Source organism: Molothrus ater, chromosome 2 (assembly GCF_012460135.2).
Source record: "Molothrus ater isolate BHLD 08-10-18 breed brown headed cowbird chromosome 2, BPBGC_Mater_1.1, whole genome shotgun sequence".
NCBI classification, from domain to species: Eukaryota; Metazoa; Chordata; class Aves; order Passeriformes; family Icteridae; genus Molothrus; species Molothrus ater.
The window spans coordinates 112,579,993-112,606,737 of NC_050479.2; the positions used below are offsets into that span (position 1 = coordinate 112,579,993).

The 26,745-nt window shown below is 37.7% G+C and overlaps 1 protein-coding gene across 4 annotated transcripts in view; it reads right to left on the reverse strand.

The window, feature by feature from the left end:
• EPHA6 (EPH receptor A6) overlaps positions 1 to 26,745 on the reverse strand; it is a 374,340-nt gene that overhangs the window by 192,322 nt on the left and 155,273 nt on the right. For all 4 annotated transcript variants that reach the window (XM_036388927.2, XM_036388906.2, XM_036388943.2 and 1 more), the window contains exon 4: positions 6,385 to 6,540. In XM_036388927.2, coding sequence (XP_036244820.1) covers positions 6,385 to 6,540 — 156 coding nt within the window. The remainder of the gene's footprint in view (positions 1 to 6,384; positions 6,541 to 26,745) is intronic.

Consider the following 26,745-nt stretch of genomic DNA (forward strand, 5'->3'; position numbering starts at 1 on the left):
TGTGGTAAACCCAACTGCTGATCTCTGGGGTTTTTGGGCTGAATGAGTTGAATAAGCATTATGTTCCCAGCTCTCAATAAAATCACAGTGCTTCACCAATGGTTAGCAGAACTTGGAAAACTTTCAGCTTACTTTGCAGCTTTTGATGATTTATAAAACTGTCAACAAGACTTAGGCATAAAGTTTTGATTGAGACACTGGTAAAATTTTGAGTGGGCTTTTCCTTATTTCAGAGTTTCTTAAGCAGACTGAAAGGCTACAAGAAACATTTGCAAATGACACCAGCTAATTTTTATACAGAGTTTAACATTCATAATTTTTAAGTGATGCCTTTTATTTGTTTATGTGGCATAAGCATGGGTATGAAACCTGGAATGCTTGTAAATAAAAAAAGCTGCTATTGTGTGGGAGCACTAACGTGAATAATAAACATTAGGCTTTTCTGTGAACTGTAATTCAGCCACTTTTTCATTTCTGGTATGTACTTGTAACTTGTAATAAGAGAGTAATTAACTTTGCCCTGAAATAAATTATGAGTTACCTGCTGGATTTCAAGCACTTGATATTTATATAGATGGAAGTGTTACATGCTTTGCATTTTTTTAGTGAATAAGAAAGTTTAAGATCTTTTGAATGGATGAGCATTTATTAATACATTTATCTGCCCAGGAGTTTATGGTTAATACATCACTCGTCTTCCCACAAAATAACTCTAACAGTTCTAGCTACTCAGCTAGTCCTGAGATCGGAATAAGCTAAACCAGCACACATTACTTCAGTTTCAGTTCTTACTCTTTATGTTCAGAAGACAGGAATAATTATGTTTCCTCTAAAACCATGCTGTGAGAATTAAATAATGACGGGATCTTAACAAATTCCCACTGTTAAAACCATGGAGGAGTTTTAGGAATATGGAGGATGAGCTGTAATCACACTTCCATATGTGCATAACTTTAAGTAGATGAGTAATCCCCTTGAAATAATTGGTAATATTAATGCACGTAAAACTAAGCAGCTGTGTAATTGCTTGAAGGATTGGAGTCAGTGTTCTAAAACTGGCTTAAATTTAATCTTACATAAACTATAGATAGTTTATGAACTATGATGACAACAGGTCATCATAGCTCAAGTTTTTTTTATATTATTTCATCAATTTTGGCAGGCTCAAACAGTAATAAATATGAATCTGGGCAATAGGAGAGTTTTGTCCGGCTTTGTGGATTTTGATTTTCTATCAGATTTTCCTTGTACTATATGGAATAGCACCTATAGAAGAACCAACACAGCAAATAAAATACTTTAAAAAAAAGATAGTTTTTCATTTGTACTGGGGAGTGAAGGTTCTTACAGTCATGGTTTGTGGCTTATTTCTCAGTTGTAAGAAAAATCACATATTATTGTGCATTCACATTTCAGCAAAAAAGAAAACTATCAATTATGTTAGAGGTGTCTTAAAGTATATGACTGTCCTCTTGCAATTGCAGGAAAAACCCGCAAACACACTTCATACTCAAGGCCCCTCATGCCAATTTGCATGAGGATTAGATGGCTTTTTAATTGCTGTTAAATTATGCCAGTTAAACTGTGATTTCATGCAAATATTAAGCTGTAATGACATGCAGTGAATCATTTACTAAGATTTAGAACTTGGAACAAAGAGAGACAATTAATTGTAATCCTCAGATTCAGCTAAATTATGTGTCACTGGGCTTTTATGAATGTGGCCTGATTGCTTTGTTATCATTTATAAATTATACAAAGATTATTTGGCACATTGGAAAAAGCTGGCAGCAATAACCTTTCTGCAGACATCTGTATGCAAAGCTCACGGGGTTCTCCTTATATTGATTTTTAAGAAAAACAAGTAGATTGGTGAAAATAAGAGATCCTTTCCTCACAGCAAAATTCATGACTTTGAGTTTTATGCGAAAGAATAAAATACAGTTCAGATGATGAGCATTATAAGAACATGCAGCTCTTCTGCTGAGATGGAACTCAGCCACAGTGTGAGTAATGGCTTTTGCTTCATTTACAAGCTACACTGAGGAAGTATTTTGACACTTGCTGTGGAGGAGACTGGCGTGGATATCTTATGGTGAAGCAGGTCTGCTCTGAAAGCAACAGAGCTGAGTTTGTGCCTCATGCAGTGCTTTGCACCTCATCTTGTTTTATCCATTCTCTTCCTCTCTGAAGGCAAAGTGCATCTTCCTGTGTACGGAAGGAAGAGGAACAAACCCAGCACTGTAGAAGGCTGGTGAGGGCAATGCAGTATTTACACACTTGAGAGTGAAGACTGACTGGAAAACAAATTGTTACTGTTTAAGTAAGAACTGTCCATTATACACTATTGGACTCTCAGAATTTCATGTCATTTGACTTCTGAAGTTACAGCAGAAGGGCAAAGATTAACCATCACCTTAGGATACTCAGAATCAGCATCTGGCTGTGCCCCTTGAGTTCATAATTGTGTTTTGATATCTATATATGTAGCATGGATAAATGGTGTCACTTGATGTAGAATTACATTTTTCCCTTTTCACTTATTCTTTTCCTGTGAGGCAGGCAGGAAGAATGGAAGCCAACGACTGCAAACCAATATCCCAAGTCTGAGCATAATGCTAAATTACAAAAAAGTGTGTATATATATAACAATAGAGGCAGTAAAGACTTCAAGTCTATTGCCTGATTTTGCTGCTGAAATTCAGTGTTGACTTAAAAATACAGGATATACTTTGTGGCAGAAGTTATTGAACAGAGCATAAGTTTTTCAGGTTCAAATTGTTTAAGAATAACATTAAAGAGAGGAATTCAGACAACTCAGACTACCAACATAAGCCTGCTTGACCTTGAAAAGATGGATCAATTCATCCAATTACTTTATAGTGGGAAATGTTAGACTTTATGTACAGAGTAATCAGACAGAGGATTAGATATGATGCTATTTGTTGCTCACAGTGTATGCAGAGATTGCTGATAGAGTACTTGCATATGGCAAAGAAATACAGTAAGAAGGAAAAGTAGCAGTGAGAGATTGATAAGAAGTGTAAGTCAAATGAAAAGAGCCTAGGAGAAGGAGATTAACAATATATTCTAATGTAATTTTCATTCCTCTTACTGAAATTAGATTTCTATTATGGTGTTCTGCAAAGTGAACACTCTCCTCTACGAAATGCAGCTACATAAAGTAAAAATGGGAGCTGTACAATTTTTTAAAAGCACACAGTTCTTTCACAGAATTAATCAAAGTGGATTTGAAGCTCATCTAGAAAGAAGTGGATGCCTGTCTTAAATCAAGGTGTTTTTTTTCCAATAACGCTGCAATGCAAGTTTCTCAGTACTGAGGGAGTGCTCTGGAGTGAGTAATACTGCCTAACCCCATACTGCCTAACCCAACACAGGAATGAAAGAAAACAAAGGATCTGTCTTAAGCATATTACCTTGCAGGACATGGGAGAGAAAATAAAATGGGCATCAATAAGTCAGTCAAAATGTCTGAACATGAAGACATTTGTAAGGGGAATCCACTATTCATTCTGTGTTTCATTTAAGAATATCTCTCCCTTCAAAGGTCCCAAGAAAAGTTTCTGTTTCTTATGTCATGTTTCATTTGTCAAGATAGAAATCTGAAAATGAATATGGAAAATGCAGATCTTTCCCAAAAGGGGTTCTTTAAAAATGGCATTTCATTTCTGCACAGCATTTTCTGTCTATTTAGTCAAAGTTCCTAATTTTCTTAAAACTTGTCAACTCCTTTTTTTAATAGTAAAAACATGACACAATCTAAATTCCACTCATATCTGTTTCTTTGTTTATTAAATTTAAATTAGCCACATCTGCACAGATCTACCAAAAGCAGAGAGGTTGTATTTATGACAGAAACATAATTTTAATTACTGAGAGAATAATTTGAAAGCAGTGGGGCTAAAGATATCACTTAGGGAATAATTTGGCCTGAAGACTCTCCATTACTGCTGACGTGGAAGGTAAGAACATAGTCTGCCTGTCAAGAGCTTCAGTGTCATTAGCAGAGCTAACAATTAGTGAAATAATCATCATTTTGGGTGTAAGATGAATTCATCTGCTGTGCCAATCAATGAAGTACCAATACCTAGCAGCCTAGGCTGAGGACACAGTGCATGGTGGCACTGAACCAAGAAACCAGAATGTGCTTCACTGTCTCCTTTAGTTCTTCCTTCTCCCAAGCTGAGGTGAGATGAGGCACTGATATCCTGTTGTGGCTGATTTTTGCCCTGCCTCAACTCAGTTACTTTAGCTGACATCCTCAGCAGGAATGTGGAGGTCTGGCACCAAGTTTCTCCTGACAATTTTCACCCAAAGCAGCTCTCTGCACTCACATTTGTTAAGAAATCAGCAGGGTGTTGAGGTAACTGCACTCTGATGCCACAGGGCTCTCATGCTCCTCCTTGCCTTATCAACATATCAGGGTATCAGGGCTTATAATTGTGCCCTGAAAGATAATTATGGAATCATAATGCCACATTTTAGTAATTTTTTCAAAGAACTCTTTTGATGAAAAATCAATGATTTATAAATAATATGGAACCACATCTGCATCATGTATGGTGCAACCCTCTTCCCAAGCATGAAAGTGTCAAGAACACCTGGGATGTTTTGGCTCTGGGAGTAAGATTTTAATGGCCTGTGTTTGAGGCACTGATTTGAGTGGAATTATTTGTAATCACCGTTTTCCTGTGGGAAGCCTGAAAGGATGCTGTTTACTCCCTCACACACTTCATGCAAAATGCCAGGCCTATGTGCACTACTCCAGAGTGAGCTGGGACTGGGGACACTCCCTGAACCCTGAGTCCCTGAGGTATCCAGAGGCTGAGACTTACCTTTCCCTGGAAAACCCTCTGCCTTGGGTCTGAAGAATGCCATTTTCAGTGACCATCACCCTCATGAAATGGATGGACAATGTCTTGGTTTTGGTCATGACCTCAGTGCCTATGAATTTGTAAATCAGCTTTAAATTATCAGGTCTATTCTAAATTTGCCCAGTCCAGTGTAAATGGAAAAAGGAGAATGAGCAGAGGAAGTAGGTCAATTCAGTCAGCTCAGTTATTTTTTCATGATGCTGCATAAAACATCCCAAAATGCAGCTATGCACTGATGGTTATTGCAACAGAACTTTGTCTTTAGGGCTTTATCTCTTAAAAATTTTGTATACTTAATCTGTCAAAATACTTCATTAATTGAACATGTTCGTTTTTTAGAATTCTCTTAATTGTGGCACAAAAAGTACCAAGATCAAATCCTCCACCAAAAGAATGAATAAAGTGTTATACCAAAAACTGGGTGCCTTAGAGGATTCTGCAAAGTCTTTAATCACTTTTAATTAATAAGTGATTTTAATGGCCTATTAAAATATAGTATTGTACACACAGCTTTTAAAATACTGCTGTTTGTTCCAGTTTTGAGATTAAACAGATATAGTTGCTTTAAAATCAATAAATTAATCCCAGTGAGTAATGAACCTTGAATGGAAATCTATAAGAAACATTTTATAAAGTGGTAAGAAAACTTATGCTGTGTACTTCTAGACATAAACCCATTGATCAAAGTAATAAAAATTTATTCTCAGAATTTCTGCCCCCAGAATGGAGGACATCAGGCTTATATTAGGGACAAATATAAGTTAGTCAAAAATCACAAAATTATGTATTCTAAAATTCATCAAATAAACCCTAATGAATTTTAATTATCACAGTTGCAGAAGAGGGAATAACTGTTAAAAGAAGGTGATAGTGCAAGAGCTTTAAATTTTATCTCATCCTGATTTGATTTTTTTTTTCCTTTCTAAAAATTATTTTCTTGTCTTTTTTAGAGCACTTAGTTTTTATTCGATTGTGTGGGGATATTTGTCTTATACTTTTCTTTTAAATCTGAGGAGACAGCAGAGCATGTTATATCAGTTTTTTTTTTCTTTACGTGACTCCAGCTTTTTTAAAGTTTTTGGACCAGCAAATTTTTAAGTATATAAAATGCACATTACTGGTAGTGAAAACACCAATATTGTTATCTACATTACAACAATTACACTTTCTCCTATTACATCTCAGAATGTTCCAAGTCAAAAGTCACCAAACTAAGTTCAAACAAGTTCAAAAGTCACCAAACTAAGAAACCTGTATGTTTACAGTTATCTAGACACTAAACAGAAATATGCCATTTGAATCTTGATTTTAAGTCTCTTTTGATAACAGGAATGGAATTCTTAACAAACTCATAGATTTGGGTTTTTTGTTTGTTTTTTTTCTGTTGTTGTTTGTTTGTTTTTGTTTGGTTTTTTTTGTTTGTTTTTTAAATACAAAACCAAATAAAGGAGGCAACAGAATTGCCAACACTGGTAATGATCAGACTTACGGGTACATGCCATAGTTGGTGGGTCCTTCTCAGCTCTGAAATAACCTTTCTCACACTGACACACAGAAGTTGCTTCTATATGAGTCAAACTGTGTGGAGGGCACTTGGAGCACTTCACATTTCCAGCAAATGCTTTATAGAATCCAGGCCTGCAAGCTGCAAAGTAAGAAGATAAGTTTCATTAATAGAAGAACATTTTGGTCATAAATAAAATCTGTTCCAAGCAGTAATAATGGTGCTTCTTTCCTTTCCAATCTAGATATAGATGCTTTGATGATACAATTCTTGACATTTTTTATTTTGGCATATGGACTTAAAAGAATAAAAAGAATCTGTTCTTGGTATATAATAGGGAAGTTAAGAATAGTTAAGATAGATAAATTCCCAATTTTTAGTCAGTCCTCAGTGCTGCTTGAAATTGTCTCTAAATGACTTCACTACTATCACTAAACATTATTTATGTTTTATCTACATGTATTAACCAAACAGAGTGAGATAACTTCTATATCTGCCAGAGCTGTTATTATGGCTTCCTTACTGAAGTAATGGACAACTTGCAATACCTAAAATATTTACCCCCACAACTCCTTGATGAGACAGGGATTTGGTATCCCCAAATATTTATGGCTGGTCTGACTTGCCTACAGTGCCCCAAAAAACCTCTGACAGCAGGGCCCCATCAGCTGGTCCCTGCTGGCATGAGAGGCTGGAGGATGAGGAAGGGAAGAAGGAAGAGATGAAGGAAGGAGATACTGATACCATCCAGCACAAATATGCACAACCCTCCTGACTGGGTTAGGAAACAGCCTGGAGAGCAGCCAGCCTTGGGACAGGGAATGTTGGGATGCTCAGAGCTCATCACTCCCCAGTTACTGGGAGCTGGAGTCCCTGCTGTTCCTAACCACAGCACGAGCCTTTTTTGGCTGGCCTTTAAAGCAGAAACAAGTCATTAAAAAAAATCTTATCCCAGATCTCTCAGGCCTGCATTCTGAGATATTATTTTAAAATCATCCTCAGACTTCATCACACACATTTAAACAAAGATTTCTTTCTTTTTCTGCCAGCTACCACATTTGCACATGCCAAGCATGTATTGCAGTTTCTGTCTTCTGGCTTCCGCATATGCAAACATTAAAAATTAAAGAGCAACTCAGACATGTGCAGATTTTACAGGCTCCTTTTCCTTAACTCCTCCAGCAGTACAATGGAAACCAGCACTATAAATATAATTTTGAGGTTCCGTGTGGCTTTTTCTCTCTTCAAGACTATTTTCTTTACACTGCTAGAGGAAATGGGCAGTACCTCCTTTTCTTGTAATAAGATACAAAAAGATTTAAAATTAGGTGTTTCTAAAAAGTACCTCAAAGTATACATTTAATGGATTCAGTGTCAGTTCATATTAATTGAGTTATTAAGAAGTATCAACTCATAGATAACATATACAGGATCAGTTTTTCTTCTGATTCTGAAGGCCTTTCTTGATATAAAAGCAGTTTCAGTAGTAGCTGAATGAAAAGGAGTAAGATGACACTGAAAAAGATAACACTTGATTGCCTCTCAGAACCCAAGAGCCAATTTTTCAAATGCAATTTCAAGAGCTTAATTTTGACCCAGCAATTTCAGCAGTTCTCCTCCCAGTGTGCCGTTCTGACTTTGCTGAATAGACATTAGAGAGGCATCCTGCCCTGCTGTCACTGACTGGGGAAAAAAAAAAAAGGATTTCTGGTGTTAGAGATAAAAAGGGTGGGAACAGCAGGGATTTTCCCCTAGGAAGTAGGCTACTGGTCTGATGCAATTGTGATTATAGTGAGTGGCAATTTTCCACTGATTGGAAAGGCAGCAGGTTTGGTGCAGGGAAGAAGGCAGCACTGCAGACACAGGCTGACTCCTCTCAGCTGTGCTGGAAGGAAAAGAGGAGGTAAGGCAAAATTGGGGGAAGGGTGTTGTGCTTCCCTGCTCCTTCCTCATCTTCTCATGTTCAAATCCTGCTCTGATAAATATTAAATTCTTGCTTTATTTCACATGCTACGCTTGTGACTCAAGAGCTGACAATTCAAAATTACAGTTTCATTTAAAGCAAAATGAGTGCTCTTTAAAATCCTTATTACTTCTGAAATTCATGTCTGTCAGCTCTGAAATCATTGCTTCTACTCTTCTGTCCACCAGACAAGAAATTATTTGGATCAAAAGAAACACACGTCTCTTTCAAGAGCAATATTTTGTATAAAATTCAAGAACTTCACTATTGCAAAATAAAACCCAAGGAGAAGATTTATTTCTAATTAAAACAAAACCTAAATGTTTTATTCTGAAATGGTAGTCTCTATCGTATTAAAAGCAATTATGTTTTTGACATGGTAAGTCTTTTAAAAGAAAGCAGATACATACTCATGGAAAAGGTGGAGGGGAAAAATAAATGGATTAAGTGGGATCATTTTACTTCTTCTGAAGTCAACTCAAGTACATCTATCCCTTAAGTCAAGTATGTATCAAATTCTGTGGCAGAGAAACTACAGGGATACCAGGGAAGCCTTTAATTGAGAAGTTTACAAAGGTATTAACAACTACGCCTCACCCAAATGCAGAATCTCACAATTATGATTACTGATACTTCCAAATAAAAAACAGCACTTCATAAACAAGATAAAAGAACACAAGCTGAAAGCCCCAAAATGATCACAAGCTTGGGAAAACTCATCCCTCTGGATAACTCAGAGCTGACTACCAGCATTCATGGTGGAAGAAAACAAATTGTTACTGTGTCAAAGTCAAGGAATATGCAGCCACAGTCTGAAATACAGCACTTCAGCTGCTGTACATATCTAAGCTTAGACTCTGCTAAGAATTATTGTGTTTCAGTGACAAATTAATCAAAATAATTACTAAATTTACAATTTTCCACAGAAAATCTACAAATTATTTCTAGATGACTACTAAAAAAAAAAGGATTTGTTTTATTTGTTTTTATCTGTGTTACCACAGAGTATTTTTTCTACCTTCCAAATCACTGGGTGACATCTTGTTTCCCCTAATGTTTTCTACCAGAGGTGACTTTGTGAGTTACTGATTAGAGAAGCTGTATGAAATGTGACTTTTGTAAAGCCTGGGGAAAGACGCTACATTGTTTTAAAGGTTCAGTAATTAGCAGGGTATCTGAATGAACAATTCAAAGACACTACAGGTTTCTCCAATGAAATATGAGCAACTCGGCAGAGAAACACTGATAATTTAATTGGCTTAATAAAAGATAACACATCCATAAATGTGCTTTGCTGCAGCTCATCAGGATTTGACTGTGAGTTTTGGAAATTACAGAAGTTTTCTAACTAATAGAATTTTCCTTATTTAATGTCGAATAGATGGGATTTAGTTTTGTTTGTTTACTCCATGGCCACCTGAGGGTCTTTTGAATTGCCCAGTCCAGTAAATAAGGCCATGGCTCCATCACTCTAAAACACAGCCGAGGGCTCTGTTGTGCAAGAGTCTTTACTGCTTGAGGCTGTTACAGCCATTAAGTTCTTCCCCAGCCTCAGGGGTGTATAATATATAGACACAAAACCCAGAAAAGAAAAATGCAGCAGTCATCTGACTGGCCATAAAATCTTGTTCCCTAAAAAACCCAAAAGCAGCCTTTTCACTGCTCTGTGGGAGCACATCATTGTCTAAGATTCCAGTTTTTAGTAGTTTCAGTTTCATAACATCTGAATTGACCAATACAGTATTAGTTAAAGGTGAGTCCAAATGAAACTTAGGAACAACTTTTAGGCATGTCTGACACTGTTGGTCTGTGGGTGGGAAGGTATTTGTCATGAAAATGGATTTTTTATAGCTTGCTGAGAACTCATCAATCAAATTAAATCAAAGAAGACTCTGTTGTCATTTACAATAATGGCAACCATCAGTAGCTGTGGAAGAGGTGTTTTAATCTTTCTGAATCACACACTTTATTATGCATTTCCACCTCATATATTTTTTTATCCTTGCTTTACTGGATCCCACTAATGTCCTGTGAGACTGGTATCTTTCATATTTGTTATATTCTGAATTATCTCAATTTTGAAGTCGTCTTATCCCTCTTCCATCTGCTCACTTTATAAAAAGGGCAATCCAATGAGGCCTGTTCCATTCTACCACTGTGCAGAAAGAACTATGATAATACTTTAACCAATTTATACTTTAGTAGAAGTGTCTAGAAAAGATAGAAAAGAACATGAAAAAGTAATGCAATGAAAGTTGGATGCTCTATATTAAAAAAGGCAGAATACAATCAAAAAATCAAGATTAGGATATTACAGAATTATTACAATAAAGCTATGAGGACAACCTTTGATTGTGACTACTGTCTGGTTAAATAATCTCATTTTTCTCACATGATTCTTGTTTTATTCAGGTCATAAATGGACTGTGAGGGGGCTTCACTTTGGGTTGTGTTCAAACTGACAGTGGGACTGTGCAGCATGAGTTGCTAGAAACCTGATGAAGAATCCAGTGGAGGAAGTCCAGCTGCCACAGATTATAAATTATCAAACATGCTGGTTAGTACAAATTACAAAAATAGAAGACATCGAGAAAACAAAGCTCTAGTTTGATTTAGTTCCTACACAGAGTAAGGATGGGACAGGTGACACTCCTAAAAAACTTAATGACAGAATGAAAAAATTTTGGGGGACAATAGACTGATTTCCCTTTTTCATTTGCAATAAACTTGATAATTAATATTTCTGGGTGTTATGGTGTGCAATTAAATGCATGTGTGTTCATATCAATCTCTTCTCTTGCCAATATCTCTGCTCTCTAATATTTCTATTCTTAGATTTGAGGAACTGATAGGAGCATTACTCCAACCCTTGACTTCAGAGAGGAGCAAGGCAGAGGAGACAAAAAGAGACAGGTATAAGGCTGCTTCTTCAAATAAGACTACATAATGACAATAGGTAAATGAAATTAAATGTTCTTCCTCTTTGTGCTCTTTTTCCCCCCTAGGGACTCTTCTGTCATTCCCACATTTCAATATTCTGTGGAGTTTTTTTAATGAAAATTATTAGAAGAAATGACAAAGGAGATAATTGCCACCTATCAAAGAGTATCTTCAGTTCACATCAGTGCAGTTTTTCTCTGTATAAATCACTAGTTTCAATACAATAACTTGAACAATTATTCAGGTCACATAGCATGGTTTAAAAGAATCTGAGGTTTATCCAAAAAATACATACAGACAAGATATTAATTATATTAAATTTATGACTGCCTGTCATACTAGGTACACTCCAACAGCTCATCAAAGAGCTGGGGGCTGTGCTACACAATCCAGGTAAATCCTCTTCTGCACAGACTCATTTTCGTACTACAAAAACAAACAAACAAAACTCCTAAACAAAACAAAAAAGAGCATCCTAAACACTAGAAGGGAATTAAGGAATATGATTCTAAATGCATAAGTACTACTCAAAGAAAGAGATGGAAAATGTCTTCAATCCTGATAAAACTCTTTTTCACTTAATTCCTAGAACCAGGTGAAATATTTTTTTCCCAGACTAATACTGTAAATAAAATTTACTACTACAACAGGTAGATGGTATGTAAGGGTGCTCCACTGAATACAGAATTAGCAAATTAGTGTTCCAATATAATAAATCAATACAAAATTAGCAAATTAGGCAGCTGAAAAGAGATTAATTTCATTGAAATACCAAGCTTTGAAGTCCAGATAAAGACAATATCCAGAAAAAAACCCTGCTCCTAACATAGGCTACACAGTTGCAAAGAGGGGCTGCACCCGTTTCAAAATACCCCTTAAAAGTGTTTTATAAACCATACTCATGAGTCAAAACAGATTTTTCTTAAGGAAAAAATTGATATATTGCAACTTACAGCAATTTTGTGTGTTTTTATTTCCTTCCTAAAGTCTCACAGCAGTGCCAAGTGACAAAAATGGCTGCAAGACTGAGGTGCTTTATCGGTGATGGAAGAAGAGAGACAAAACCAACAGGATGCACCTTCACTGATTTGTGCTGCTGACTCTGAAGTCCAATAAATTGGTTGAGGTGGTAACTACAAATACTCAAATGCACTGTTCCACACCCAAATTAGTCTTTATCTCTGTTGATATTTTATGGATAGACCCCATAGAAAAACCAATTGCACAATTAAAAAGATTTAATAAACCCTTAAAGGTGACAGTAAAAATACTGTTTTCTACACTGCATAATTTTTAAAGGAGCATCACTGTGTTTTAGGAAGATAGTAAATGAAAGGAATCAGTTAGGCTAATTAGGGCACAGAATAGAAATGGTAATCACGGAACATGACAGCAGAGAAAAAGAAGGCATTAATTTCCTGCAATATATCAGTGCATACTCCTGGGATCAGGAAGGTCTGCAGGAAAAGAATGGAAGGGATAGATCATTACAGCTCCAAGCAGCCATCTCCATCACCTTTAAACAGAAAAGGAGAATTGTAACCCTGAGAACACTTCAGAGCAATGCAGAACTTACTGAGTCCTCAAATCTGTCCACAGTAGCTGTGAAAACTCTCTATTTTAAAGTATAATATCACTAATGCTTTATTTAATTGTTCTTTTTTACTTTTGAATCATTGTTCTATTGTTGACATTAGCTAGAAGGACTTTTGGGGGGAAAGGTAAGGCAGGAGTGTGCTAAGTTTCTCAACACTGTAGTGAATGCAGCAACAAGAAATATCATTTATTGTAACTACAGAAGGAACCTGTGTTTGTTGGAATTTCTCTGTATTATTTCAAGAGGAATTACTGTCTAACTTCTCTTTTCATAGAACCTTTCATGCTCCTGTGTACAGCTGAGGACTAACTTATCAGAAGACACTGCAAACAAGCAATAGATCATACCAAACACTTCTTTCTGCAAGAGGAAAAAATGGTCTGAATAGATCAGACCATTAGCATTTTGGGGCTAATTCCTTTGCACATTATCTATCTCTTCTATCTGTTGGTGAGAACAGTCACAGAATCATCATCTCCTGGTCTGAACATAATAACCAAATGCTAGAAAAATCCCTCCCACTATTAGAAAGCTTTAAAGTGCCTTCATACCAGATCCATGTACAAAAATTGCTCAACTATGGAGAGCAGTGTGTCAATCATATTATATCCTTATTATATATTACGTCAAATGCTATCATAGATGTGTTATTCTTCCTCTGTGTCCCTTTTATTGGGACACAGAGGGAGAATAACTCATATTATTATATATCCCCTAAACTGTAGTTTCTGTCCTCCCTCTCCCCATTTTTCCTCCTTCTTCCCCTTTGTATGTGAAACCTTTCTGTTTTCAGCTCTGAATATATGATAAGTAGTTAGTCATGGATTTCTCTTTTTCCTGTGCAGTAACAGCCCCTTGGAATCTGCAGATGCAATTTTTTTCTATCCATAACAAATTAATCTGCTAGCCTGGGTTAATTAATTCCTATGATAACCATTACTCAATTTGCTTTGCATGTGGGAATTTTTTAGTAACCATTTTTTCCTGAGGATGTTTCCACTTTTGCACAAAGACCAAAACTTCCAGCCTGAGTGTTGCTGCAATGATGTTTCGTTGGCTGGCTTTATGTCAGATTGATTTTCTGTGTGAAAATAGTAATTTACCAGAGCTGTTTTCAAATAATTAATGTCACTTAGCTTCATGCCTCCAAAACATTCAAGGTATGCACTGAAATCCTACAAAAGCTCCTCCTGCCATGACTTACTACTGGTAAGCTTTCTAGAGAAGGCAGACCTTGAAGGAATGGAATATTCTTACAGGCAGTTACTAACAATAAAAATCTGAACACCAGTGCAGTCTCTATTTACAAGGTTATAGTTTCTTGTTATGGCCTTATTACAACATTGCAGTTTTTAATGGTTTAAGATCTAAAACTAAATTTTTTTGGGTTCACTGCTTTCACTACAGCAATTATTTTGATAATAGATCAGCTAAAGTAATGCAATTTTTTCTAATCTGTGCAATTATTAATGTAATTAGCAAGATGCAATAGCAATGAGAAAACAATCTAACTCACTTTAAAAATACTTTAAATAATCCAATATTTAAAAGGAGAGGCTTAAAATCATGCTTGCATTTTTAATTATGGTTACCAAGACTGCATATTCAGGTATAGATTTTGAATGTGTGATTTATTTAAGGCCCTGCTTTATTTGCATGTACAAGTCAGGAGTTTGGGCACACAGACAAAATTACTGTAATCACGGGGAATATTTAAATGCCCCAATCCAGACAGGTAATTGTAAAATTGGGTAATTCATATGCAAAAAATGCTGAAATGTTCTTATAAAATCAGGCATTTGGCCTTTGAAATAGAGTCCTTTTGGATGTGTTTGCAGAAAAGCTCACAAGCTTGATTTTTAAAGACACCAAACATGATTAGTGACTCCCAGACTATTTCAGTTCTGACTTACCATTGAAAATAAAGTACTCTCATGCCTCTGTGAGAAGCAAATATAATTTTCTTTTGTATTATCTCTGAATACCCACAAGCTCACAGGCAAATAATCTTGATTATTGAAAATTATTTTCAAGCCATCTTTTTGTCTTCTACATTACTGTACTCAATTTTATGTAATCTCATTCTATTCTATCATTGTTTTAAGACATAAGAGTAACACAATGTGGTACTTGTGAATAAAAATTCTGTGATTTATGTCAGCAACTGTGGTGGTGCGTGGTGTAGCGTTGTTTCAATTTAGTTTGGCTCGTCCTGAAAGGCTCCCCCCTTCTCCCTGGAAATCCCCAAGTTCTAGTCGTTATTTGTCCATCACGTTTCCCCTCCCCTGCCCATCAAATGTACCCTGTTATCCCCACCCCTGCCCCTTTGTCCATCACTCGGCAGCCCTTCCTCTCCTTCTAGAACCTTCTCCCCAGGGTGTCGAGTGATTGGGCAAGGGCGGGGACCCCTCCCCAGTTTTTTGCCTATTTGTCAGTTTCATGTGTTCATCAAACTATGTATCTGTTCTTTCGTACCCTCATTGGCTGTCCCCCTTCCCTTATAAGCTGTTGCCCGCCCTCAGTTCGATGCTCAGTCCTTCTCCCTTCACCCTGCTTGTCTCCCCGATCGACCTTCCTTCAATAAACCTGCCAACCCTTCCCGAAGGCTGAGTCCCTCTTTCCTTGCCTGTGCCTCCCTGCGTTGCCGCCCACCTTCGCTCTCGTCTCGTGGATCTCTTCAGGACCCATAGGCGCGATAGGAGCTTCGGGCTCCTCAAGCGCCCCTCCATTGCTGATCGGGGCTGAACGTGAGCCGGGCAATCTCACTATCTCAGCACCGCAGCAAGCAACTAAATCAGTATTCAAATACCTATTTTGCCATGGAACCAACACATAAAATTCTGTAATTAGTTCATTGAAGTTTTCCTTTTCCTCACATCTATGTAGAATTACTTGCAGTACTTAGCCCCAAATTACAGCAACTATTTAATTGTATTTACACAGGTACAGATGACACCAACATTCCTGGGGTTTTCTGTGGGTTGTTTTGGTTTTTAGTTTGTTTGGTTTGGTCAATAAGTAAACATTGCCAACTTCTCCCAACCCATCATCACATTCAGACTAATGTGAATTTCAATGTATAGGCAATACCTTGGTAACTCAAGGGAAAGCTCTCACTACGGTCTCAAATATTCATCTACTGGCCTTCTAGGACAGGAATAAATCCTTTTATGATGCAAATCCAGCCCCATATAAATAAAGTAAAAAATCAGGAAGGTGCCCTTTAGCTGAACAGGTTTCTAATTTGTGTTTCACTGAAGTAATTATGTGGGATAGATCTTCAATCCTTGTGTCTAGAATATTTCACATGATTGATGACAAGAATCAGAGTTAAGTATTTCCACTGAACACACTGATATTTCACAGGAATCTCCCAGAGATGAACCATGACTTTAATATGAATTCTCAAATAATCAGGTTGATATGAAAAATGTTCCCTCCAAAAAGACTTCTAGTATTGATAGAGAAATTTGAGCTTAAGAACATGGGTAAATATTACTATAAAAATATATTAAATCTTCATAAAAGCTGAATCTTTCCTAAAAGTGCTGAAGAAGTACAGAGAGCCTTATTTCTAGTTTTCAACTATACTAAATGCACACTACAGTTTTTAAGTATTTTCCAAATGAAAAAAATAACATTATCCCCATCCTGAAAAATTCCAACCAAAGCCTTAAGCTTAGAGAGGCCAGTGGGACTTATTCAAGATTTTCTAGCAGTTAATTATCCTGACTACAGGTGCCAGGCCCTCACATGCCACAGGCCAGGTGGAGCTGTACCTCTTTAAATGAGATTCCAAAGACCCCAAAACAGCACCATAAGGTCATCCTACAACTGTTTTTACTTTATTCTTTTTTCCCCACTTTTCTTCACAGTTGCGAACATACAATCAGAGATTTGGCATGAAACTGACCTCTTAACTACAGATTGTTTAGCTAAAAAGTTATTTTTTTAGAAGTTACTAGCATCACCTTAGTAGGACTGTGTGAATATAGTATCCTGCTATTTTTAAGTATGTAAATTCACATGACAGTTTTCATTCTGAAAGAAAAATGTTTAGAGTTTTAAATAGGCACACGTGGTTTTGGTAACATTTCAGGGCAATCACAGAACTAAAAAAAACTGGCAAAAATTTTTATATATCATTTTAGATATTTGACCGATGATTAGACATGTCTGGAATAATCCCTCAATCAAAAGAAAAATAAAATTCAGAATTAGGATTACACAGTCCACAGAAATAACAACTACTGATGCTGCTTTGCCATTCCTCATCAGATTGTGAATTTAATTCTGGTAAAGTTTAACTCCATTTCAGCTTTTAAATACTTGATCAGAAGTGCTCAGGACAGAGAGCTTTTGAATTGATAAATATCTCTATCCTAGCTGAGGTGTGGACACATGACAGGAATAAAGACAGCTACAGCTCACTCACTGATCCATGGGCTCTGGTTGTGTCTAAGTCTTCCAGCAGTTAACATTACATTTATTTCTCACCTGGGGGTGGCCCATTGCTTGTATGTGGTCGATTTTCACCTTTTTCCTTCACTTATATTCACGTTTCTCATACTGTGAGCAAAATGACTGCGAGACAAAGGTCAGGAGCTACAATTCTGACAGTAAATGAGACACCGGTGTCTTCATTCAATATTTGGAACTGTAAAATTCAGGAATCTGTGTTCCTCTAAAGAGTAACAATGGACTGTGCATTTGGCACTTTTCTCTAATTTTTTAATAGAAAACTCAAGCGAGACAAACAGCCACTCTCTTAAACTCAGCTACAATAATGTAACTACACTTGACATGAATATTTTCAAACAATAAAAAGCAATATAGCCACAGATGTTTGGTTTAAGAAAACTAGACACGTGATATAGAAATATATACGCAAAACTACATTAATTTTATTTGGGAATAAAAAAAATATTTCTAGAGAGCCAGCCACATGAGAAGTGGCTGAGGAAACTGGGGGTGTTCAGCCTGGAGAAAAGGAGGCTCAGGGGAGACCTTTTCACTCTCTACAATCCATGAAAGGAGGCTGTAGCAAGGTGGGGATCAGTCTCCCAGGTAAAATGTGACAGTAAGATGAATTTGATGACCAAAAAACCAAAATGGAGACCTTTCCATTAGGTGATGCTTAATGCCCTTTATGTGGTGCAAGAACTTTTGTTATGAAATGTAACATTGCTTAAAACAGAAAGATTACCCTATATTACCTAAGGACAGTAAATAACAATCTTTTTGATTTGTAATTACTACAATGATAAATGTTTTAGGGTTGAACAGAAGCAGAAGCTTAGGTCGAAAATGGAAATCAATATGAAATTAATACATCTCATCTCAGTTATTAATTTGCATCTATACATTTCAAACCTATCACAGCAGATAAAGAGGGGCTTGACTGGTAGTCCAATTAAGAAAGGCACAGGACTGGAGCTACAGGTAATTTCATTTACAAGTATCATTGGTCTGCGAAAACAAATACATCATCTCCAGTATTATTCTTGATATCAGCTCAGGCTACACACCTGTAATATTTCTAATAATTAGGAATTAATTACACCTTCTCTCCATCCTCATCTCCCTTTCCTCCATCATATATTATAAATTCTGTACTTGCAGAATGGATCCTAATCAGTCTCTTCATGTTCTCATAGAGAGGCCACGCATTCAAGGCATACAAACATCCCACAAAGAGGCCTGTCAGGTATATTCCCTGCCACTTTTGAGAATATTTGGATGAAATCAATGACCTCAAATACTTTTTTTTAAGAGAAGGACTTAAGACAGCAATCAAAAGCATAAGAAAAAAAAAAGGTCAATACAAAGAGGATATCCATGAGTTACTGTGATATAATATTGCTGAAATATAAAATTGTTAACGACCTCTGTTCAGAGGTACATTAAGTGTTAGCCTTCATAGTGCTTCTAGTATCTCCTTCATTATCCCAATTAAATCTTGAAAATTTCATCCCTAATATTACAACTGCTCGTTTATAGACTGCTTTCTACTGCAAAACTGAAGTACACACAATCTTAAAGATGTTTGTGGAATAATGAGATTTGAATCAACTTTGAGACTCCTAATCTTAATTGGCAAGAGGTGTGGGAAGATGGAAAATCTTCTTTCCCTATAATCTAATCAAACTTAGCAGTATCAGCTTCTACAGTGCAACGTCAGCCTTTCCCCTGAGGGGCTGAGCAGAAGGTTAGGAAAAAATTAATTGTAAACATTAATGTAAATACCAAAAGTTCATACTGGTCACGGTAAGTAAGCCACCTCAGCAACATTTGTGCTTTCTCTTGTACTCCCTCACTTGTGTTTTTGCTATTGCTTTCAGCATCCCAACCCAGCAGTCTGAAGCAGGAGCTGTATTTTCCCAAGGGGTGCGTTGAAAATGGAAATGTTTTAATGGGAAGCCCACAAGAACTCAGAAATCAGAACCATTACAAACTCATCTGGTCAAAGCCAAAAACAGGGGGAACTTTAAATTCTGTTCTTAATTCAGAATGAAAATATTTCTGCAAGAGTTTTTAGAAAATATTCTCTGATAGCAGGAAGAGGAAAGAACTCCTGTGGTGGTTGTGACAAACTGGAGTTTAGGGCTGTGCTGATATTGCATTACAGCTGCAACAACCCTCCTCTCCTTGATGCTAATGCTCATCAGGTACATCAACACTCAGGACTCTGGGGAAAGACACAGATTGTCCCTGAGTCCTCATGAGCAGCAGTCACAACCCCCCTCCAGCAAGAGGGAAGCGAGCTCATCTGAATTCCTATGTGCTCGTTTTGACGTGGGCCATGAAGATAAAGAGTGGGGTTCAGTACAATGTGGCAAATAGGAGGATTCATCCTGGATAATCCCCTCTCATAGCCAGTAACAAAGTGCTACAATTAAAGAAGTAACTTGACTTTTCAAAAACAGATAAAAAGAAGGAACTCTCTTCACACCACAAAGAGCAGTAATCCCTTTATGGCTCCTTGAGTCTACATACGCAAGTTTGCCTAGATTTCTAAAAACAGCCTGAAACCGTAAAAAAGATGAAGAGATACTTTTTTGTGTTCATCTCCACACAGATAAGGTAAGATTCTAAAATCCCCAAGACAATCCCCAAGGCAGGGATGTCTGTTTGCCTACAAAAAAATTTCAATGACTACTACCAGTATCTATCATCTGTCTCTCATCTTTTCTCTAAAACATACAGAAGCAAAGGTGAGATGTTTGATACACAGTGGAGTAAGAAAGCAGCTGGAATTAATTTATGCATAACCAGCCAGACAAGCTGTTGCAGCTGATGGTTATGCATTTTAGCACAGCCTGCTGTTGGCACATTGTTTAAATAAAAAATATGATGCCCACACATTCAAAGCAATGATGGAGAGCTAATGATCAGTTTCACAGCAGTGGGCTGTTGCTTCCTAACTGTTATTTGGACTCATTTTTGATAAGTTAGCGCTGGGTTTTGTTTTATTATTATTTTTTATGCAATATCTCCTTCATTACATGATATCAAGCTGAAGGGAGGGACTTCAGCTAAAGCGCCAAATTGCCATTCTACTGGATAAGCCTGGTATGCCCTAACCAGAAACATGGGATCAAACTGATGTTTCTAGAATATGATGGCCTCTCTAGCTCTCTAGTGGAAAGGCAAAGCTGGCAAGGGTACCCTCAGGGCCAATGTTGATAGGGCAGCAGCCAGAATATAAAATGCTGTAATAAATGGAACATTATTTCATCAGATGCAATGTGCCATGGCTTCTGTCTTACTTTCACTCGTCTCAGTGCACTAAAATAATTCAAGGGACATGGAGTTACTTTTCTTCTCTCCTTCTCTGCCACATTAAGTTCAAGCAAAGCACACAGAAATTGAACTGACCTGAACAAATGATTGGCGGTTTCTCCTGGGCTTCAAAAGCAAAAAGGTGCTACAGGAAAAATGAAGAGTTTTACTGACTGTAGGCTTTACCCAGAACAGAAAGAAATAGAATTTCTTAGTACTTCTAACTGGAGAAAAACACCTGGCAACTCCCAGCATTTCCTTTATATGAGACAATTTATAGGAACACTTATATGTACATTAAAATGCCCAGCTGTCAAATTGAAGAGGAGGTCCTTTCAGATGGTGATGCACTATATATCAAATGAGAACTATAAACAATAACAAATATATAATAAAATATTGACCCTCACCCTTAGGAAACCCTAGCCCTTAATTTTGCAACTAGATTGAAACCTGCTGACATTGACTAGAAATTGTTATCACTGATCTAGTAAATGATTGTTAATTTATTGTGAACTTTGAAAAGGTGCTTCCTGTGGCTTAGGTATTCATGGTCGGGAAGGAGGCATTGCACAGAATATTAACTGGGCATTGCTAAGAAAACATCCAACTAGAATTTAACATGGTAAATTGGCGATCAGCCGGATTTTGCTTTCTTCACTGTATGGCAGTATTTTAATTTTATTTTTATTACATAACCTAGTTGTTTTCGGGGGTTTATAACTCATATTTTTAAGCACTATAGTCCAGTTCCGTCCATCTCAATGTGATAATTAGATAGACCATGGTATCACAGAATTCCCTATGACCGAAGTCAGTGCAGGAGCATTGGTGGCTCTTTGAGTGCTCTGTGTTGTTAAGAAAGGATCTTCTGAGACCTGCTCACAAATGAAGCAGAACTAATCAATCCCTCTTGGACAAGCTGATTACCTGGAAATCAGTCAGGGAGCTTGTTCTGTTGGCCTACAGGATCTGAGCAAAGACTAAATGTAACTTCCAGCAGAAGTAGCACAGAAAGCACATCTATCAGGCAAATATCTGTAACACAGATACAGCGAGCACTGGAGCACAGAATTTCTTGTTACTGTCCCAAAATACTCTGCTGTGACATGGAAAGCACAGACATTCCCATTCCATCAGTCAGCGTCTCACAGCAACTAATTTTCCCCCAGTGATCAGGAAGCTCAGAGCACTCTTTCATCAACACACAGGGAACTGAACTAGGTCCTGGTGCAGAACACTTTGCCCTTCTGCTAATGCAGTTTGTGTTTCAGATTCTATTTGTGACAAGCTTTGAATTCTGTTTGGGTTTAACATGGCGTTACAGCTGCTGGGTGCCTCACTCTGTTACTGCCAGGTCCAGAGATAGCACAACCTGGGAAAGGAAAACAAGTGCCTGCAGCAACTGATTGACAGGCCTGAAACACCTGGGAGAAGACCATCACACAAGAAATAATGGCTTAGAGAAAAACAAATTAGGAGCTGATTTATATTCCAGGAGACATTTTATTGCCTGCCATTCTCCATCCCACTGAAATATTGTGATGGATTAGGGTGACAGAAGAGAATTGCTAGGTGCTGGTAGTGACAATTTGAACGACAAGGTGAAGGAAACACACCATGCTCTGCCTCTCCCCAGAACATGGTGAGCTTATTGTGGAGGGAATACAGCCCATTAGTCACTGGAGACACCTCAAGGTGGGTTGTTCCTCTGTACATTCACACTGTAGGCATCTTTCACACCCAATTCTGGTGAAGTTTAAGGTCTGTATTCTAAGGTCAAACACTAAGAGGGAATTGAAGACTGAAAGCATTCCCAATAACACTAGGAAATAACCATAGTAAGATCTTTCATTTGATACCAACCTCCCCAAATTTACTGAAAACATCTAGAGCCATAAGAGCAGAGATGTTCTGGAAAGTGGTACCTGAAAAGGTACTTGACAAGGCAGGGTAATGTAGGTATAAACTGAGTCATGGCTTTCCTAAAGTAGCAGTGGCCATGATCCAGCCTGGCCTCAGGTGGTGTGTTACCATGATAACTTGTCCAAAAAACCCAAAGGTGCAGAGGGGAAACATAAAAGAGAAGAGAACCTTTGTTTCACAGCCCACTGTCATGAAGGGAGATGATAAGAAGTGAGTCAGAATTCCCAAAGCAACGGAGCTGTCAGTGGTAGTCTTGAGACCTCTGAGATCTATCACAAGAGGTCCTAGGACTGTCATGGAAATTGAGTCTTTCATCAGACTGGAAGATTTCTGGGGGATTCAGGGTGCTTCCATAAAAAGCCTGCATCCCCTCCATCAGCCTGGCCTTCTCACTGAGTCTCTGACTCCTGCTGGCTTGTCACTACAGGGGACAGAGGTTTTCTGTGCCCCTGCTGCTCAGCATGCACTGAGATGGATCTTCAAGCACAGGTGTTCTGAAGTGAGGTTCAAAATGTCACCCTTGAAAGAAATCCTCAAAAGAAGAGGATTTGAGAAGGAAGATGTGCTTGTCAAGTAAAACTGTGGCAGCTGCTGATACACAGCAGCTGGAAAAATAAAGGGCATGATGTCTTACCCTCATTTGGGCCCAACCCCAGCACAGTCCAAGTACTGAATTTGTTTCACTTCATCCTGCCAAAATTAGAGCGTGAAGAAGAAGAGGGAAAGAAATTCAGGGAGAAATCCAACAGCCTTTGGGCAACCCCTCAGGAACCAGCTTTGTGCTAGGGAACTGCCTGTTATATTTCCAGGGTTAGCCCAATAATTGCGTTTACTCTCTAGAGTTACCTCAGTTGGGTCAAGCTACCAGTTCGCCTTATAATGCTCAGCAAAATACAGAAGCCTTTTGGAGGGGATTCCAATATAGGATTTGAAATCAAGTCAATGCCCCAAATACCTGGACAGTGGAGAAACACATAGGATTTCTCATGTTTCACACCCATTTAAATCACAGTTCTACATATGGTGCTTTATATGTTCACCATAGAAAGTTCCTTATAGAATTTTCATTAGGAGATTTCATTTATGCAAAAGAAAAAGATCCAAAAATGTATTAAGTGAGTTGCAGGTGTGCTGTGAGGTGAGAGAGCAATTATCAAGATCATTATTGTAGTACATTAGTGTCTAATGGTGTGTGATAAGGATTGTAAAGTGCGTACTGTGTACTTAGATATCTTTCAGTTGGCACTCAGAGACAAAAAAAAAAAATTACCTGGTACTGTATGTGTAAGCTGAGTGACTGGGAAAATAGAGAGAAGTATCAAATGCTTACAGATGTAGAGCACAAAACCAACACATAAATAGAAAAAAAAAATTAAATGCTCTTTCATTTTTCTAAACAGTAGTGCCAACTTTGGACAAAATGACCTATAAGCAGGTGCTCAGAGGGTCTCTTCAGTAAAAAATTTCTGTTTCCTAGGGTCTCATAAAAAACAAAAGAGAGTGCACATGCACACATGCACAAAAGACTACCAATTTTATATGCCATTTTTAAACAAAAAGTGTTTCTCTCACCACAATTGACTTTTTGAGCAAAAGATGTTTGGCTGAATCAATTTAAACAGCAACATGGAGTTTGGCAGCAATCCATTTCTGCTGAGATTAAGCCTGCAGCTACCGAATCCATTGATCCTTTTAGCTATTGATTTCTTAATTTAATAAAAAATGAAGTTTTAGAATGTGAACAAATTCACAGTGCTGAAGAGACAGGATTTTGATAAACTCTGCTGCCAGACTAAGCTGGTAACACTGTCAAATGAGAACATCACACATGATTTAAAATATTAAAGATTGCCAGTGTGGTGGATTGCTTAAAACAGGATTTAAATAGAAATGTGACCTGGTAAAAAAAAGCTGTCACAATTAAAACTGTATAATCTTAAAACGGCAAATCTGCTCTCTTTGTTTTCTATCTACTAATACTAGTGACTGAAGCTATTTTACTACACTTAATGCTCCTATTTATTTTGAAAAGTCAAATTATCTTTAGGAGAAAAGAACAGATGCTATTCTTATTACAAGGAAATTTGTGACAACTTCTGAGGATCAGGTTCTCCCTGAGACAGCTCCATGCACACTAGTCCTTCACTGTGTAGCCCCCAGCTTTTATTCAGTCAAGAGCATTCCCAGCTAGGCTGAGAATCCACAGCCTAAACACTACATGCTCTGAGCAGATACACAATCTGTATCCCTGGCACTGGGATCTGCTGCCTCGTTCCCTCCTTGAGGCATTACTGCCATTAGGGTGCCCTCGTTTCCTCATTAATTCAATTCCATAAATGAGTGCTGGTAACTCAGAGGGCCACAGCAATGGCCGGGTAATGGGACTGCCAAAGTGACAGAGTGACCTCTCCTGCCCATGGTGTTCAGAGCAGATCAGCAATTTACCACTGAAACAGATTTTCCCCTGGAAAAATGCTACTTGCAGAAAATTGATGTATTGGGGAGAAGGGGAAAGAAGAAGTTGTAACAAATCTGTATCAATGTGCCCTCTGTTTTCCTGTCAGCTGTCCTGAAAAACTTGCTGGGGATCAACAACTTCAGCTCCAAATGCTGCCAGGACAGAGGTTCCTGACAACAGCTTTAAGCCATTCAGAGGCAGAATTTTCCGTGGACTGCAATTGAGCGCCCATGATACCAACATAAAATAATCAAAGTGTGTGATGAAATCGGAAATATTATTCTTGAGGAAAGCAGTCTCCTGCTTGCATATTTTTTTTTCCCTAAAGAATTATCTACAACATCAGAGATTGCTCAGTTTAGCCTTCAGTGATGCTCACAGATGGCCACTGGCAGCTGCATCTACACTTAACAACAAGGGTGGAATAGCATTAGTAAACCTTGACAAAACAGAATAAGGAATGGAAGAAAATCTAGTAAGGCATGATGGACTCAAGCTTTATCATGGGTTTTCTGAGGAAAAGGTGAAGAGAAGCCTTGACACTGCCAGGCTTTGGCTGCTCAAACTCTTCTCCAAAAATCTGTAGTTGCCACAGCTGAAAAGTGTATTCTAAACACACCACTCTACCCATACAAGCAGTTCCTATGGTTTTTAATTACTGGTGAATGCTCCTAGGCACTAGATGAAACACACAAATTTCTGTTCAAATAGGTTTAATGACTTTGCTGCAGTCTTTTCTGAACTTTCTCGCACTGCAACAAACAGGAGATGCACAAAGAATTGTAGGGGAAAATTAGCAAGGATATACATTTTCTCCTCCAAAAATTAAACTAGAAAGTGTGAAAACACAGGGAGCAGCCCCTAGACAACTTCAACCCACAGATGTTGGTTGCTTTCCTCATGGCTTAACCATTGCCTTAGGAATATTCTTATTATACCTAATGTTTATACTCTTCATATAATATATCCATGTAGTATTGTTATAAGATATAAAGGAAATATTAACATCTTCCCATTCTACAACATGCTAATTGTGCCAGAATTCAAAGAGCTCTCTCCTGGGTGGCCAAGTGAACAGTTTGAAATAAAACATTTGCATGCCATGCCAGCAGCTGAGAACACTATTTAATGAAAATAAAGAGCTACAAAAAATTAATACATCACTGTTGAGTCAAGAGCACCTTGATAAAGGAACTTGGCCCATTTTCCATTCCACACAGGTTTGCTCTATTACTGCAAACATGAACACGGGTAAAGAGCACAACAGACAGGTCAAATTCAAGGAAAGCTTCATGTTTGTAGAGGACATTATAGGAAATTATGGGAAATACCAAAGCTCAGAGAATCTGGGTGAGTGTTAATGTGAGTCTTGAGGAAATCCACATACATACAAATATTCACTGACCATGAAGTTTCAGTCTCAACAGAAGTAACCCAAGGTCAAAGCTATGAATGGTGTGCAGCCTGTGCAATAAAAATGTAAATATCCTTCATTCTATGGAACCACAAGTGTGTTTAGCTACACTGTGCAAGTGGTCATGAGCACAGCAAGGAAGAGAGGGATGAGCCTGCTCTTCACAGACAGGCACTGCAGATTTTGATTACGAGAACTATAGAAAATCTGCTCTTGCTGTTAACAGTTTTTCCTTTACATGTGCACACACCACATCCACAGACAAA